Source organism: Pinus tabuliformis, chromosome 2_1 (genome assembly GCF_031772625.1).
Source record: "Pinus tabuliformis cultivar Carrire ecotype Pingquan chromosome 2_1, CPIR1, whole genome shotgun sequence".
NCBI classification, from domain to species: Eukaryota; Viridiplantae; Streptophyta; class Pinopsida; order Pinales; family Pinaceae; genus Pinus; species Pinus tabuliformis.
In genome coordinates, this window is record NC_142299.1 from 415,947,160 (window position 1) to 415,964,855 (window position 17,696).

Consider the following 17,696-nt stretch of genomic DNA (forward strand, 5'->3'; position numbering starts at 1 on the left):
ATAGAGGAGTCAAAGGGGTCGCAATATAATCAAGCCAACCTAACAATAATAATATAAAAGCACAAAAATATCAATAGAGGGATTTTATGGGGCACAATAATAACAATATGAGACAATAGGGGCACAACAATAACAATAAAGGATATAACGACAATAGTAATGGGGGAATCACTAGTATTATAGGGACCTAACACATAAGCACATGACCATGCAACCATCATTCTAGCTAGGATCTAGTCATCAATGCATGATCTCAATAACAACATACACCACAACCTCATGCATGAAAACCACCATCATTGATTCACTATACACTTGACCATAGGCAAACATGAACATGAATAAGTGATGCATAACCATCCACACATATGCCTAAACACATTTGATCAAGCATGGGTGCACAATACTTGAAATCAAACCTACAAGAATGATACATGCAACTGAGCATATAATAATGTAACCAAACATAAAAGAATGTAACCAATCATACTACAACGATACATGTAAGTGAAATAAATCAACATGTAACCAGTCATATACTCATGACGATGCATTCCACAACAAAATATCAAGTTTCAAATGATGAGATCACTTAAACCATGAAAACCATCATGCCAATGCAACAAGTACATCGAATGCAAGTGTGAGAGAAACACATGAAATTAACATGCATTCATGACCAAAACATAGCCCATCAAGTTTGAGGGGTGAACCATGCTCTAATACCACTCTGTAACACCCTCGTACCACATCTACCCAAGCAACGGGCTAGCCAGGGTAAACATGCAACAAGAGGCCACTATGATATGACTTGACCTCCTAAGTCATGTTAAAGAAGTGAAACTGATGGAAACACACCATACAAACATTCAATATCAACTACATGACTCTCAGAAACCAATCCAATAATCTAGACAGCTTGCCCTTGGGTCCCACTGAACATCTAGACAACTTAAGCCTCGATCGCTCTCATGTTGTAGGCATGTCAGCGTCAAGAAACCGAAAATCACTCTGACAGGCTTACCTACTAGCGACCAGAGACTAAATTTGTCAGTGATATGCCAGCGACTTTGGGATTTGAGCCACCTTTTCAAGCCCAGAGCCTAGCTCACTTCCAAGAATTGAACCATCTCTTCATATCAGTAAAATAACATGGAAATGATAGTAGTAAAGCAAATACTTGTTCAAGACCTTCACTCAAACCCTACTAGCCATGACATGCATTTCATCAAACATATCGCGAATATGTAATCTACAGGTGTAAATAAGAGTTTTGAGCATAGGGGTCTCATACCTAGCTGGGAATCACTAAGAATCATTGATGACTCAACACATCAACTGCCATTCCATCCATTAGGTCATAGATACATTGATCATTCAATTGCAAGTAAAACCATGATGAGAGCCACACATGATTGCTGTTATAAAACACATACATAACCAACATAATAGGGACATAAATATCAATGAAATCATAGTCATATATACCACATATAATCCATCATAATACTCATAGAAATAAAAGGAGAAATAACCTTTCATTAATGATAAAAAATCCAAACTCGGGATGGGACTTCCACGTTCCACCCAATCCTAGAATGGCTAAGAAAAACCTCTCTTCATCCATTCACCCTTGTGCCATATTCTAAGCATGAATGTGGGATATCATAGAACACATCAATCAAAACCATCCAAGGCTTCCAGAGGTCATCCACCTCAACCCATCAAATAGTGATTCTACCTCACTATCATACATCACAAAACCATCATTAGATTGGTCTCCATCCAAGCCTTCCAGGGCTTCCAGAGCGTTTGTCCAACCAAGGCTTCTGATACTAGTAACTCAACCCACATATTATGTAGGGCTTCTAGGACTAGTAACTCAACCCACCTAGGGATTTTAGAGAATTTGTCCAACGAAGGCTTCTAGGACTAGTAACTTAGCCCAAGCTAAGGAAACATGAGAACCAACCGAAAACAAACAATGAAAGTAAACCCACAATCACCATGGATATCCAGGAAATGAAAATGCTAAGGAGTCCACTGTCAATCCTGGCCATCTTCCATGTTAACGATAAATCACAACCAAAAATCCACATTTATATGCGATGCATGCCAGAACTAGTGAAGGAAATATAGCAACTCGGTACCTGCAAGAAAATATGATGTAACTATTGATCCTGATTGCCTCTTGTTATTTCCTGCTCTTCCTTTACCTTCTTGATCCAAGAATCCAAGTATACCACACCCACCAAGAGTGCTCCAAGAAAACTCTAAGTCTCCAAGAGAGAGAGAGAATAATGAGAGAGTTCCAAAACTGAACTGACAAAAGGTTACCAATTGATCCTTAGAAGCCTTTTTATGAATGAGGCCTCTATTTTCTTCATTTTCCATTATTTCCCTTCAATTTTCTCCCCACATGCAACCCATGACCTTTCATCTCCCTTTTCTCCCAATTTCCATTATTTTCATAATTAAATGTGCCAAAAATGCCATTTTTCCTTTCCAAAGCCTTAGCCATTGCCTTTGCTAATTTCCTTAGCCATAAACAATCACAAGTGATCCCCATCACTAGGATTTTGACCAACATTCAACTTGGAATAAGTGTCCCATCATTTGTGGTTATTATTTTTCCTTTATTTACTTTTATTACATTGAATTTTCACTAGAGCTATTACAATATCTATGAATAACGAGGAGTATACTAGTAGGTTCTTGGATTTATTGAGGTATATACCTTGTCTTAAGGAGGAGAAACCTAATATTCAGAGATTCATCATTGGGTTGTCGGTAGCATTCAAGGACAAGATTTATATTGATGAGCCTAGATCACTAGAGGAAGCCATAAAAAATATAAAGTGTGGTTATGAGCAATCGAAATATATGTATGAATCCAAATAGGAGTGGAATTGTAATTAAAATGAAAAGGGAAAGTGGGATAAGAAGCGAGGAAGATTATCAGATACAAGAAACAAAGAGAATGTAGTGTCACATAAGAGGTTCAATACAATTGACAAAGGACAAGGATTTTAGTATGAGGAGTAGAACAAGGGTGATGACAGGAAGCCTTTACAATATTAGACTTGTGGCTAGGATCATCGTAGGAGAGATTGTGTGCAACATTAGGGTGGCATACTGCAGATTTACAGTGCTCAAGAAGCACAGACGGTTGGGGATGTTGGACAGAGTATTCCTCAAATTTATGCATCTTTGGATAATAAGTAGGTTGATCAACATGCATATATTATTGAGATGGAAGGTAATATTTGTGATCAAGTTGTTTCTATTTTGATTGACCCTAGATCTAACTATAGTTATATCAGTCATGACCTGGTGGATAAGCGTGGTTTGAATAAAGAAGTACATGCATATTCTTGGTTAGTGTAGTTGGCTACAGGTACTAAGAAATGATTTCATCATTGGGTAAGAGTTTGTGCATTTGAGTTGAATGGTATGTCTACATCAACGCATATGAATGTCCTTCCATTGGGTTCGTACAATATGCTTCTAGGTATGGATTGGTTGTATCTTCATAGTACTAAGGTAGACTGCTATGATAGGGATATTGAGTGCTTTGATGACAATGGAGAGTAGAGATTCTTGCATGATAAGAAGAAGGCGACACGGGTTAGAATGGTTACAGGTATGTAGGCAAAGCACAATTGTAGGAAAGGGTGTGTCTTATTTGTAGTGCATATTTCCAATGACAAAGGTAAGGATGTTGAGGATGCTGAGGTCTTGAACAGGTACCCAGTTTTACAACAATTTCAGGATGTATTCCCAACAAATATCTCAGAGTTATCGCCTCAAAGGAATCGTACAGGATGAGCACTCTAGAGTTAGTGGAATTGAAGTTGCAGTTGAAGGAAATTCTTGACAAGGATTACACTAGGCCAAGTGTGTTGCCTTGGGGTGCACCAATGTTGTTTGTGAAGAAGAAAGATGGTACCCTCAAGTTATTCATCGATTATGGGAAATTGATCAAGGTGACGATTAAGAATAGGTACCCTTTGTTGAGGATTGATGACTTGTTTGATCAGCTGAAGGGAGTGGCGTTGTTCTCAAATATTAAGGGTTAGTTTTTAACCCTCAATCGAGCTATTTTTTTAGCTCCCAAGGGCGCTTGAATGGATCGATTGAGCCATTTTTTTTCCACCAAAACATAACCTATTTCACCAAAAAAATTAACCCAGCTCCATGTTTTTGCCCATAATTGATATTAATACATCGCTTTATATAATTTACATGAATACATTAAAATAATTGTCGAGGCCACCTCAATATAATGATCTTCATCTATGTGTTTGCTGAGAAAAGCCGTAGGTAGCATGTAGAATCCCAATGAGGCATCAATTAATGGCTCCTCATTGAATGTGGATGGATTGATAGGATTGCAGTGAGCAAGTCGATGCATGGGTTTAGTACTGTGACCGATTACATACCTCAGTATATCTCTTGAAGTGTTTGTTTGGATGGGTTTCCTTGTAACACTGGTTGTCATGCTATTCGTTACATGAATGTTCTATGGGGGGGGGGGCGAACGGGGTGTTGCCAAGTCCCATCGATTCATCGGTTGGTGGGGAAATAAAAACACAAAATCGCCGCCCCCCCCCCCCCCCCCCCCCCCCCCCCCCAATTTTTCCACCTTAGTTACTCGATATGCAGAAAGTAAATACCCTATTTATTATTATTGAATAGTTGATTAATGTCAGTAAATTACATAGATCATAAATCTTAGGTTTCTATGTAATCATGTGATTCATGATGACTATATAAATGGGGTGGTACATTGTGATACATTGATATTGTATGGGGGTGATAACTCTAATATAAAATGGTATCAAAGTAAGAAGAGCCTATGAAATGGGAATAATAAAATAAAAATGAGGAAGAAAATGTTATGTTCATAGAGGATAAGATGATGTTGCGTAAGGAAGATTTGTTGCTAGACTTGTTGGAAATGTAACTACTTTCAGTCTTCATAATTGTTGTTGTACTCATTTCAATATGTATTCGATGTAACGAATAAGAAAAAAAATTAAGAAGTTATTCTAAAGCATAGGTTTCATGCTTATTATTGATGGTATTCTAGGTAAAAGCATGTTCGTTATGCTTCTAGGGTTTGTTAGGTCATAGAAGTTACTGTCACGAGTCAAGAAAGTCAACATCATGTTTATAAGACCCTTCTAGGAAAAATGTAATTAAATAAGGAATTATTTTTTAGTCTAGAAAGTCCTGGAAACTCCAAAAGTACACGTCAGTCTTGGCAGCTTCAAGTTAGCCTAAAGAAGGCAATTCAACCCCTTGTAAAGGCTATAAATACAAGTACTTCAACCCCATTTGTGACTTACTCACTCACAAGTTCGATTTGAAGAAGGAAGTTGGATCTATAGGTGGGAAGCAAGAGAAAAAGATAACAGAGGTCTAAAAGAAGAAAGGAAGGATGAAAATCTTGTGTTTGGGCTCTATTTCTCACACACATGCAAAGGATTAGGGTTTCTACAACTTCCAAGAAGGCCAAAATTGCAGGTTCGAGTTGCAGTATCAATTAGCTGGGAAAGAAAGATATTCTAGTTTGACTTCGTTGATCTTGGAAGGAGATGCCTTGATCAAGGAAGACTTCTTGAAGCGTTGACTTATATTTTCTGCAACAACTACAGGGCTAAAGTTGTAGGTCAAAGCAATAGTTCTAAAGCTGGAAAGTCGAAGTTGCAGTTTGAAGTTGGTTGGTGCTAGATTATGGAAAGACATGACTGGAAGGGCTGACTTGGTACTTGGAGGAGGACTTGGTCTAGGGATTGGGTCTTTGCTGTCCCATTTGAAGTAGATTCTATAAGAAGAGAAGATTTTTATGGGATTTTCCCTTCGAGGGGTTTTTTCCCTAGTTGAGAGCCTCATTTCTGCATTCTATGTTGCTACTATTTTTTTCTTGATATTTTTTTGATGAAAATATCTAAATAAAGAACACAAGAAGACTAACTAAATTCACAAGAAAATATTAAGGTTAAGGAAAATTGGAATTAATAGCTGCAACTTTACATTTTTCCAACAAAAATAAGAGAAGGGGAAGAAAATAACATTCATGAAGTGTTGGACATGGAAGTTGTAAGATGTAGGAACAATAGGAACCCATGAAGAAAGAAATGGTTGAAGAATGAAGAGACTAAAGAATGGTTGAGGCTACAATGCTCTTTGGCTTGACAACCCAATGATCTTTGAAATTTAGACAAAAAGGAAATTAAGGCTAGTTTTGTAATATTTATGTAGAAAATGATTAATAAATAAAGAAAAGAGGCTAATCAGATTGTTAGTTTTTTTTTCCTTCGAGTCTCCATATTTAATTTATTGTGTTTATATGATGATATCGTTATTTATTACAATAAATGATCTATCAATTTTTGTTGTGCATACGTAATTAACATCATTAAATGATATAGGTCATACATGTTGTTGGGGTTTTGTATAATCATATCATTTTAATATGACACATGTTAATATGACACTTTTTTTATTAATTATTTTAATAAAAAAATTAAAAATAGCATAACTACTTTTGAGATAAATCTCAATCTTTGTTTTGTTTTGTGATTCTTTTAAAATGTTTATGGAAGTTAAAATCATATCATTCAGTTAATAATTATTGATAATTAAATTAAAATATTAAAGTCTTATTCTAAATGCTATCACCATAATTATATAAAAGAAAACCCAATACCAATAATAAATTTGAGATTGATAAAAATATTTAAACTATGACATTATTCATAACTTAAGCATGAGTGTTAGTCAGATCATTTTTTTTCAACAAAATTGACGTTAGGAGTGCTTGAACCTTGTTTTTGATGGTGGAAATAGATTGAGCACCATAAAAAACTATTAGGGCACCCAAAATCTTGAAACTTGACAATAGTAACCTAAATTTCCAAAAAATCAATTAGATTTATAATCAAAATCATGCTGAAATTTCCATTATTTTTCTAACAAAAATGACACATCTCTAAACTATGCTATTATAAACTAAATACGCGACTAAACCTAAATCATGAAATATAAAACATTAAACAATGTCATTCTAAGTGAATCTAAAAGATTCAAGCTTACTTCTTTTAACCAATATTATTGTCTCAAGCTATTTTAATTAATATGATTATCTCTAGCTATTTAAAATAAATTAATTAACGCATTAACATTTATTTAAAACTTCAAATAGAACAAGTTATTTTGCTTATGGAACAAGTTATTATAAAAGCAAAATAAAATAAAAGTTGAATTAACACATTAACATTGATTTAAAACTTCAAATAGAACACGTTATTATAAAAGCAATATAAAATAAAAGTTGAAAGCATTTTGTTTTGAACGGACAAATGAAGACACAAACGAAACAGTATAAGATTAGAGATGTTATAAAATGTTTTAGTGTCATCTTTTCCTAATTTTTCCAATTCACAAAAAGACCGGAAGCTTAGCCGCATCTTTTCCCTAATCTTTCCAACTCACGAAAAGACCGGAAGCTTAGCCGCATCTTTTCCCTAATTTTTAGACACACGCCATTGTCTTTCTATCTCCCGCTCTATACGCCAATTTCCGCGCCTATCGCTGAAAAGACCGCCACTTCCTTCGCTCAATACGACAATTTCCGCGTCTATCGCTGCAAGACCAGCAGTCAATACAGCAACTTCCTTCACCCCTCCCCTCTCCTCTCCCTTCCTTCCGTGTTATTGCTGTGAGAGCCGCTCTCCTTATAAATATGTACATATATCTAGCAACACAACTCACTCAACTTTGCAGGGCGTTTTGAGTTTCTGAGACGGAGAAATGGATCCTAAAGGCGTTGTTATTGTGATGCTACCGTGCTTCCTATTCATGGTGGTCACTCTAACTGTAAGTGCAGCAGCTGTTAATTTGAGTAATGATTCTGCTTCTTCTGATGATTTTGCTTTTAATGGACGTGCTGTGCTGGACGAGAAAAGTGACAAATTCCGATCATCAATGGACCGTCACGAGAAAAGGGATATTGAAGCTCTTCTGGCTTTTAAAAGACACATCAAATCGGATCCATCTGGAATGTTGTCCAACTGGACAGCAGAGAACTCACAGCAGGTGTGCTCCTGGCATGGTATTACCTGCAGGAAACACACTAGAAGAGTTGTCGCTGTAATACTTCCTAATACCAGATTCGATGAGGATCACGGATTGAATGGTACCCTTTCCCCATTTCTGGCCAACCTCTCCTTATTGCACACGCTGGATCTCTCTGGTAATTATTTTACAGGAGGAATTCCAGCTGGATTCGCGCAGCTTAAAGCGCTGAGAATACTTGATCTTAGCGACAATCAGTACCTGGGAGGATCTATTCCAAAAGCACTGTCTAATTGCACACGCCTCAAAAGGATAGACCTTTCAGAAAGCAACTTCACAGGGACCATACCAGCAGACTTTGGTCGCCTGATCGAGTTGGAAGAGCTCAGCATCAATTCTAATTATCTGGGTGGAAGTATTCCAACTTCTTTGAGCAACTGCACATCTCTCCGTACATTATCCATTTCATTTAATAATTTTACAGGAGGAATTCCACCTGGATTCGGGCAGCTTAAAGCGCTGAGAATACTTGATCTTAGCCTAAATCAGTACCTGCAAGGATCTATTCCCAAAGCACTGTGTAATTGCACACGCCTCAAAAGGATCGACCTTTCAGCAAACAACTTCACAGGGACCATACCAGCGGACTTTGGTCGCCTGATCGAGTTGGAACAGCTCAGCATCTTTTCTAATCATCTGGGTGGAAGTATTCCAACTTCTTTGAGCAACTGCACATCTCTCCGTACATTATCCATTTCAGGTAACAATTTCAGTGGTCCATTCTTTTCCATTGTGGATTCAATGAGAAGCCTGTCTTATCTTGACCTCCCACTTAACAATTTCAGTGGTCCTCTCCCTTCCACCTTGGGTTCGCTGAGAAGCCTGTCTTATCTTGACCTCTCATTTAACAATTTCAATGGTCCTCTCCCTTCCACCTTAGGCTACATGAGAAACCTGTCTTCTCTTAACCTGCGGGGGAACAATTTCAGTGGTGCACTCCCTTCCACCTTGGGTTCGCTGGGAAACCTATATCATCTTGACCTTTCATATAATCATTTTAGTGGTCCAATCCCTTCGACTTTGGGTTACCTAAGAAACCTAGGTTATCTTTATCTTCAAAGCAATTATTTAAATGGTCACATCCCTATGCATTTGGGCAATTGCACTGCACTTACGTCCTTGTTTTTACATGATAATATTTTGGACGGTAGAATACCAAATGAATTGGGGTTGTTGCATAACTTAGAGGGCCTTAGTTTAGAAGAAAACAAATTGTTTGGGAGTATACCATTTCAATTGGGTAATTTGAGCAATCTTGTGGTTATGACATTGCAAAATAATAATTTTACTGGTGAAATTCCAAAGGAATTAGGAAATCTTCTCTCAATCGAAATTCTAAATTTAAATTCAAATAATTTAACTACCATCCCACATAGCATAGGTCAATTAAAATCTCTTACGGCTTTGTACATAAAGGATAACAATATTTATTGCCCTATTCCTAATACTATTATTGGTCTAGTTTCATTGAGGATTTTAGATCTATCTCAAAATAGTATAGAGGGACCAATTCCTAAGAGCTTTGGCAATTACACTTCTCTACAATGGCTAGATTTAAGTGCAAATAGGTTGACAGGGGAATTGCCTAATCACCTTGCATTATTCCATAACTTGGTTACATTAAATGCTAGTTATAATAATATCCATGGTGATATTCCTGAATGGATAACAAATCTCACAAAGTTGAGTTCCTTGGATTTATCCAACAATAAATTTAGTGGAAGAATGCCATTTCACCTTGAGAGACTTAGGGGATTTGCACCCAATGTATCTTCGCTTGGACAAAATAATGAAATAGGTGACATAGGCCTCATTCCATTTGAAGAATTACTATGCAAATGCGCTATCGAATCTTATGTGGAAAACACTTTCTTTGATTTGTCTAACAACAATCTTGTAGGAGAAATACCTGCAAGCATAGGGAGTATGAGCAGCTTGCGATGGCTAAATCTGTCTGGGAACCAATTTGAAGGGTCAATACCTACATCTCTTAGTAACATGTCTGCTTTGGAGGTGTTGGACTTGGCCAAAAATAATTTGAGTGGAAAAATTCCTCAAGAACTCTCTAACTTACACTGGTTGCGGGTACTAGATGTTTCATGTAACAGCTTATGTGGACCAATTCCAACAGGGACACAATTTTCAACTTTTGATGTGGCTTCATTTCAAGGTAATAAATGCTTATGGGGGTGTCCTATAGATCGATGTAGTAATCAAAAGGAAAACCCTATGATAGAGGGTAATAGTACTAGCAATAATCCTCATGTTAAAGTGGGATGGTTGAGTTGTGTAAATGAAAATATGTCATTGTTAGCATTGGCGATAGGAACAGGGATTGGATTTGGGGGAGTTGTTGCTATGTTCATATTGTGGGAGAAAGCTAGGTTTTGGGTGTTAGCTTTAACCCCAAAAAAGCCACAAGTCTTTTATGGAGTGTATAGACTCCCTACATAGTAAGTAAGACATTGTATCATTACATCAAAATATGAATAAAAAGAACTCGTAGCATGTGTTGCTATGTGCTATTAAGAAATATATATATTAACTTGTTAAAATAAAAAAGGCAAAATTATAACCAATAAGGAAAAAGGAAATTTTGCACAATTAAATTATTATGCAAATTATAATACATATAAAATTAGATATTTAAATTTTTCCAATTTAAAAGAAAAATAATTCTCATTTCTTAATACAAAATGATACTTATGAAACACAAAACTGTTGTCATTTTGATGTTTTATATAAATGTTTATATTATTAAATATAATATGGTCTAAATTTTTTTTGATAAGAAATAAAAAATATATATTTTAAGTGTTTGAAAAAATAAAATAATTTATAATTTATTGAAATAAATGATTTTATTCTTGCTTATATATTAGTTTTGAAATATTTAAACACTATAAAAAATATATATATAATTGAAATTTTAAAAAGGAAAAAAAAAAGTTGATTTATGTTTTTTCATTATAAAAAGATATATAATTTTCTTTTATAATTATTATGGATTTGAGAGACATATAATTCTCTCACTCCATCTGTCTCTGTACGTTCACTTGCCTTTACACATCCACTACTGCACCTGCACGGATTTACAACACCATTTTATCTGCACCTTATGTTTTCTTGCTCTAATGGCCATTTTCAAGCCTAATATATGCTCTCCAAAGCGGCTCTCAAGATTGCACTTTTTGTTTTCGGAATGCAATGAAAATGTTTTTACTTACCAAAAAATTAATAATTCAATGCCATTCACATATGGACTTCATAAATAAATGTCTGATTTACAACTGCCGTCAAAATTAAAATATTGCTAAGAAACCGCACAAAAAATTAACCTATTGTCTTCATTTATAACGAACCTCACAAATAGAAACATTTATAACGAACCTCACAAATAGAAACCTCCAACAATAGCAAAATCTTAATTAAAATCTTGCACATTAAATTTATTTTACAAAAAGATAGAAAATACAACATGGAAGGAAGAATAAAATGGAAGTAGGAACAAAAATGTAGGTTGGAATGAAATTGCATAACTAATACAAGGTAAATGTGTACTCATTGCTCTACTACCCTTGCCTTTACCCTTACTCAGGGCTCAGGGATTAACAATGCAATGGAATAATTTTAAAAATATTGGTATGATGAAAAACAAGATGGAAAGGAATATCTTAATTCCAGTGATTTGTTTTGATTTTATGGTCTCTGCATAGAGACATATCAATAGTTGATTTTCAGATAGACATGATCTCTACATAGAGACAGATCAATAGTGCAATATGAGAAGGATTTGTTTGATATCTTCCAAACTGAGTTGACCTTCTCACGGTAAAAGATGTTAATCACATTGTTGAGAATATATGACTCATTCTTAACATATTTCATAACATTTTACAGGCATTGAAGAGAAATATTACTAAAAATAACTTGAGTTTAAATACCCTCTAATGAATATAACTTGGGATTTTCATGTTCATCACAACTCTCTTTCTATATATATATAACAAATAAAAAAAAATTAACAATATTTTTTTTGGAACAACTCTCTTTCTATATATATAACAAATAAGCAAAAAATTAACAATATATATTTTTTTCTTTTTGGAAAAACCGCATTTGAACAAATTATGTATAGAGACAAACACCTGCATAACAAAGAGATTTTGCAATACGTATTCTTAGGGCAGTCTGTGATGTTGATTTCTCTTATGTTGATAGTTGCTTGTGTCATTCTTTTACTTGATTGATTAAATTTGTCTTTTGCTTATTATTATTATGTCCTTCATCATAAAACAAATACCAAAACATGAAGATCATCAAAGACAAATACACGCCAAATGTAGGCTATAAGTCAAGGCTAAAACCTCTCCTAGAGAGGAAAACCCAAACAAATCTCTTATTTTCTTTAGGAACCAAAAGAAATGAGACAACCAAGACCTTTTGACTAATAGTATGACCTCCAACAATCCACCAACTCAACTTCCAAAGAATACTAGTCAATATCTCAAAAGTCAACACGAATGCAGCTCCAATATCCAAGTCAAATGGAGTTTCGGCCTCTTCTGCAACTTCTGAAGTTCTAGGCCTATATCTTTAGTCCTACAACTTCACACATTTTCTTTAGTCATTCCACACGTGTGGATAGACCAAGAATAAATTCTAATTCTCTTCCACTTCGCTAGCCTTGTTTATTCTTGTAATGGAGTAGACCTTCCTTTCTAAGCATTTCACACTTCTTTCTTCCTTAAATTTCAGATTGAATTAGTTCACGAGATTGACGTCATACTAGTTATAAATCTCTACTTATATATAACCTATTGTGGGGTTGAATCATCTTTAATGGAGCCAACTTGCTTGATGAGGAAGCTGAGTTGCTTGATGAGGAAGATGACTTGGTGGAGGAGGAAATAGATACATTTTGATACACATACATTTTTCTTTCTTTGACATAAAGAGCCCAAGAAAGTTCTAAACATCAACAATAACTTATGAATCAACCCTATAAGCCTTCAATGGAGGCTTGAACTAGAAATAAAAATGCATAAAGCATGAAACCCATGCTTACGAATAAATTTTCTATTACAATAAATTTTCCTTTTTCTTTCTTTTGACAAATATATTACATCATGACCAAAATACAATTATGAAGACCGATGCTAGTTACATTTCTCAACACTCCCTCTTAACTAGGGAGGTATTCATAATTGTTCAACTCGTACTAGGTTGATATCAATTTGAAATGTTCTTAAAAAGAGTACAACAACATACATAATGCTTGGGATACCATCACTACCAAGGTATCCTCTCAACATGGGCTAAGGTGTCATCTAGGAAATTTCCACTATAGGTACCATCAGGCTACAACAATGGTATCCATCCAACAAGATATAGATACCATCTAGTCCTCCATGCCTTGACACCAACCCTTACAAGGATCCAGGTATCAATACTAAACCTGAGCTCCACATGATACCCTCCCTCTGGGATCTAGACATCAACTGAGATCTCAATATTAACTAGGCCATGCTATCCTCCCAAGTACCATCATATAGGCAGTTTTATGGTACTTCATCTCTCCTCTCAACCAAATTAGTGATATCCACCAATCTAAGCATTCTCCTAAACTAAACTAATTTCTTGTTGGGAAGAGATTTCATCAACACATCAATTACTTGTTCACTTTTTGGCACGTACAATAGCTTCACAACCCCAACCAATATCAAACTTTATTGTATCTGTTCTTGTATGCTAGCACAAAACTTTAGGGTCTTCAACTATTCTGATGTTACTTAGTTCATCATATTTTCACAAAATACTTCTTCTTCAACTTCTCCAACAACACCAAACTCAGCCTCAACACTTTTACAAAACATCCAATTCTTGTTCACAACTTCATCAATCACAAATTTATTAATCATGAATACAACTCATGAATTACCATCTGTAGTGTTGTAGCCTTTCTTTGATCTCACTCTTTCTCCAAGGTATTTACTATAGCTGTTACAATATTCCCTCCCTCTTAACTAGGGAGTTATACACTTTCTTTATCTGAGCTTCTTCTCTACTAGGGGATAAATCAATCAACAACTCAGCCACACATGCTTTATCATCATATCATTAGATAACTTTCAACCTTTCGGAAGATCATTCCTTCTCACATGGAAACAAGGTCATCTATTAATCATCAATGTACACTTTAATGCTATCAAGATTCTTACAACTCCCTATTTTCATCATGCTCAACATCATCATCAATTCATCAAGTACGTGGTAAGCATCTTCCATATCTTGAAGACTATGTACCTGCAAATCTTCATCAACAAGTACAACCAAGAAGAAATATATAGGAGCATGAAAAGTCAAACTAAGATTATCAAATTATAATAGAGAGAGCATCTAGGGTTACCAAAAAAACTTTGAACTCTAAATATCAAATTCTAAACTTAGATAGCAAAAAGAAAAGCAATCGACTAGGGTTACATTTTCATATCCTAGACTTCTCACAACAACCTTTGCTAGGGTTTTTGTCACAAGCCCTCGATTCCATCATCAAAACTAAACTTTAGATATCAATAATTTATTCCAATCATAATGAAAGCATTATTACATCTAGGGTTTCATTATCATTCCCGAGAGACTTATATCAATTTCTATTAGGGTTTTGACGTAAACCTTATATATTGATTGCCAAAGATACACAACAACTCAACCAAGTTAGGGTTTCAATCATATGGAAGCATATACACCTAGTGTTTCATTCCTAGGTTTAACAATCACAAGGGTTTTGTCATAAACCCTAATTCATCAAACCCTAAAAATCTAGGGTTTCATCATAAAATGTAGACAACGACAACAAACCCAAAAAAACTAGGGTTTTATATCAACAAATCTTAAACATCAAGAGATTAGGATTTCATTATATGTTCTAGATTTTACAACAAACCCTAAGTAGGAGAGGGTTTTATATTGAACCCTAAATATTATGGTTTTACCAAAGTTAACAAAGGATAGATAGTATGAGAAGGATTGATTTGATCTAAAGGTCAATTATCTTCAACAACATAAGAATATTTATAGTGAAACCTTAGACATGAAAGTTAGTAAAACTAAAACGATTGTGTGTTTTTATATGAAGAATATCTGCTACAAGTCTTTAAGCATTCCTTGAGTTGTTCCTTTCACAAACCTAGTAGGGTTTCTTCTGCAACAAGGCTTCTTTCATCATACAAGGTTTTCCTTTGAAATCTGCCTCTGAATCTATCCATAATCCCTATACCTGCAAGTTTAGTCCTTCCAAGGAAAGGATAATGATCAATTAACAAAGGTAAAGCTAAATATATAGGAAATAAAAAATAATAATTATATCTTATGATAATGTGGAATATTCTACTTGAATGATTCCTTTCCTACTATTTATATATCAACATTTCTATATGCGTCTTCAATATTTACTTGACAAGTACCAAAAGTATACAAGTACAAGAGTATGATCTAACAAACTCCAAACCCTAAGATATCAATTCTAGGGTTTCAAATTCAATTCTATACTTAGTAGGGCTTTTAATTTCTTTTGAGACTACCTACAAATCCTATAAACCAAAACTAGGGCTTCTATGAGGGAACAAAATAAAATAGGGTTAGGGTTTCTCAATTGACTAGGTTTTACAAGAACTTTGATGGCAACAACGTTTTCAATATTACAAGCACTAGAACCAAAAAAAGAGATTTCAAAACCCTAATATAATAAGGATTAGATAATTATATAATAAAAAAATTTATACGTACCTCAAGGATTTCTTACCTGAGCCCTCCATGTTTGTTGCAAAGGATTCTTCTAGATGCCTCTTATTGTTCTAATTTCATCCTTGAGGTATTTGTTCCAATCTTGATTTTTAATATGATCTTCAAGGTTCTTTAGTGCAATATCCTTGACGCTTCTTACATCACTTGATTCTTTTCAATGTTCCATAACTTGAATAATAAAGTTGATTTTAGCCTTGATTTATGGTTAGAGCGATCTTGTAGGTGCTACTATAAGCCTTCAAATAGACGTCTTCTTTCAGTGTTATAGATAAATATTTAATGATAGTCTTGTACTACCTTTGGAAGTAGATTTGGTCCCTTTTCTAGTTTTCAATACTTCTCCAAACAAGTACAATCTTCTAGACTTGAAGTGATTAGCATAGAATTGAGGTTGTAAACCCTTTAGATAGGGCTCCCACAACCATCGAAATAGATCTCTCAAGTGGCCCAATATACTTTACAAAAACACACTGTGATTTTTCTATTATTCCTAGGATGGCTTCTCTATCACTTATAGGTCTCAAACTCTTTATATATATGCACATTTCTCCTCAGATATTAGACCTCATATACTTCCTTCGCTGGTTTATGGAGCTATAATTTCGAATCCTTCAAAAGATGCTTCATGTATTCTTTAAATCATTCACTCCTCTCGCTAGGCCTCCGGCCCTAATCTTAGTGTTTATCACTTATGAAGATGCCCAAAATTATGATTTTTTAGTTTGGTCTTCAAATCTTATGAATCTAGTGGTCCTTTTGATACATTTTGAAGTTTCTTGTTCTCCAAACGGTGATCTTCTAGCTACCTTACTCCACTAACCTTAACTCTGATATATTGTTGGGAAATACCTAGGGAAACTTATTATGTTGATTTCTCTTAGCTTGATATTTTCTTGTGTCATTATTTTACATGATTGATCAAATTCTTCTTCTGCTTATTATTGTTGTGTTCTTGATCATGAAAAACAAGTGGACACCAAATGTAGCTAGAAGCCAAGGCCAAAACCTCTCTTGGAGAGGAAAACCAAAAAAATTCTCAGTTTTTCTTCAAGAACCAAAAGAAAAGAGACAACTAAGACATTTTGACCAATAGTATGACCGCATCCAATCCACCAAGTTAGCTTCCAAATAAGACTAGTCAATATCTCCAAAGTCAACAAGAATCCATCTCCAATATCCAAGTCAAATGGAGTTTCAGCCTCCTATGCAATTTCTGAACTTCTTGGCCTATATATTTAGTCCCATGACTTCACACATTTTCTTAAGTCCTTTCACACGTGTGGCTAGAACCAAGAATAAATTTTAATCCTCTTACACTTCACTAGACTTCTTTCTTCTTGTAATGGAGTAGACCTTCCTTTCCAATCATTTCACACTTCTTTCTTCCTTAAATTTTAGATTGAATTATTTCACAATATGGATTTCATACTAGGTCAAAATCTCTGCTTAAATATAACATTTTATGGGGTCGAATCATCTTTAATGGAGCCGACTTTCTTGATGGGGAAGCATACTTGGTGGAGGAGGAACTAGATACATTTTGATACACATATTTTTTTTCTTTGACATAGAGAGCCCAAGAAGGGTCTACACATTTACAATGAATTATGACTCAGCCCTAAAAGTCTTCAATGGGCACTTGACCTAGAAACAAAAATACATAAACCACTCGTGCTTATAAATAAATTTTATTTTATAATTTTTTTTCCCTTTTCTTACTTTTGCTAAATATATAACATCATGACTCA

The 17,696-nt window shown here is 34.8% G+C and overlaps 1 protein-coding gene across 1 annotated transcript in view; it reads left to right on the plus strand.

Annotated features, from left to right (window-relative positions):
- Window positions 1-7,797: 7,797 nt before the first annotated feature.
- Window positions 7,798-17,696, plus strand: part of LOC149200678 (uncharacterized) — a 71,939-nt gene continuing 62,040 nt past the window's right edge. Inside the window, exon 1 of the mRNA XM_089401027.1 lies at window positions 7,798-8,842. Within this exon, the coding sequence (XP_089257153.1) occupies window positions 7,819-8,842 (1,024 nt within the window). The 5' untranslated portion in view covers window positions 7,798-7,818. The remainder of the gene's footprint in view (window positions 8,843-17,696) is intronic.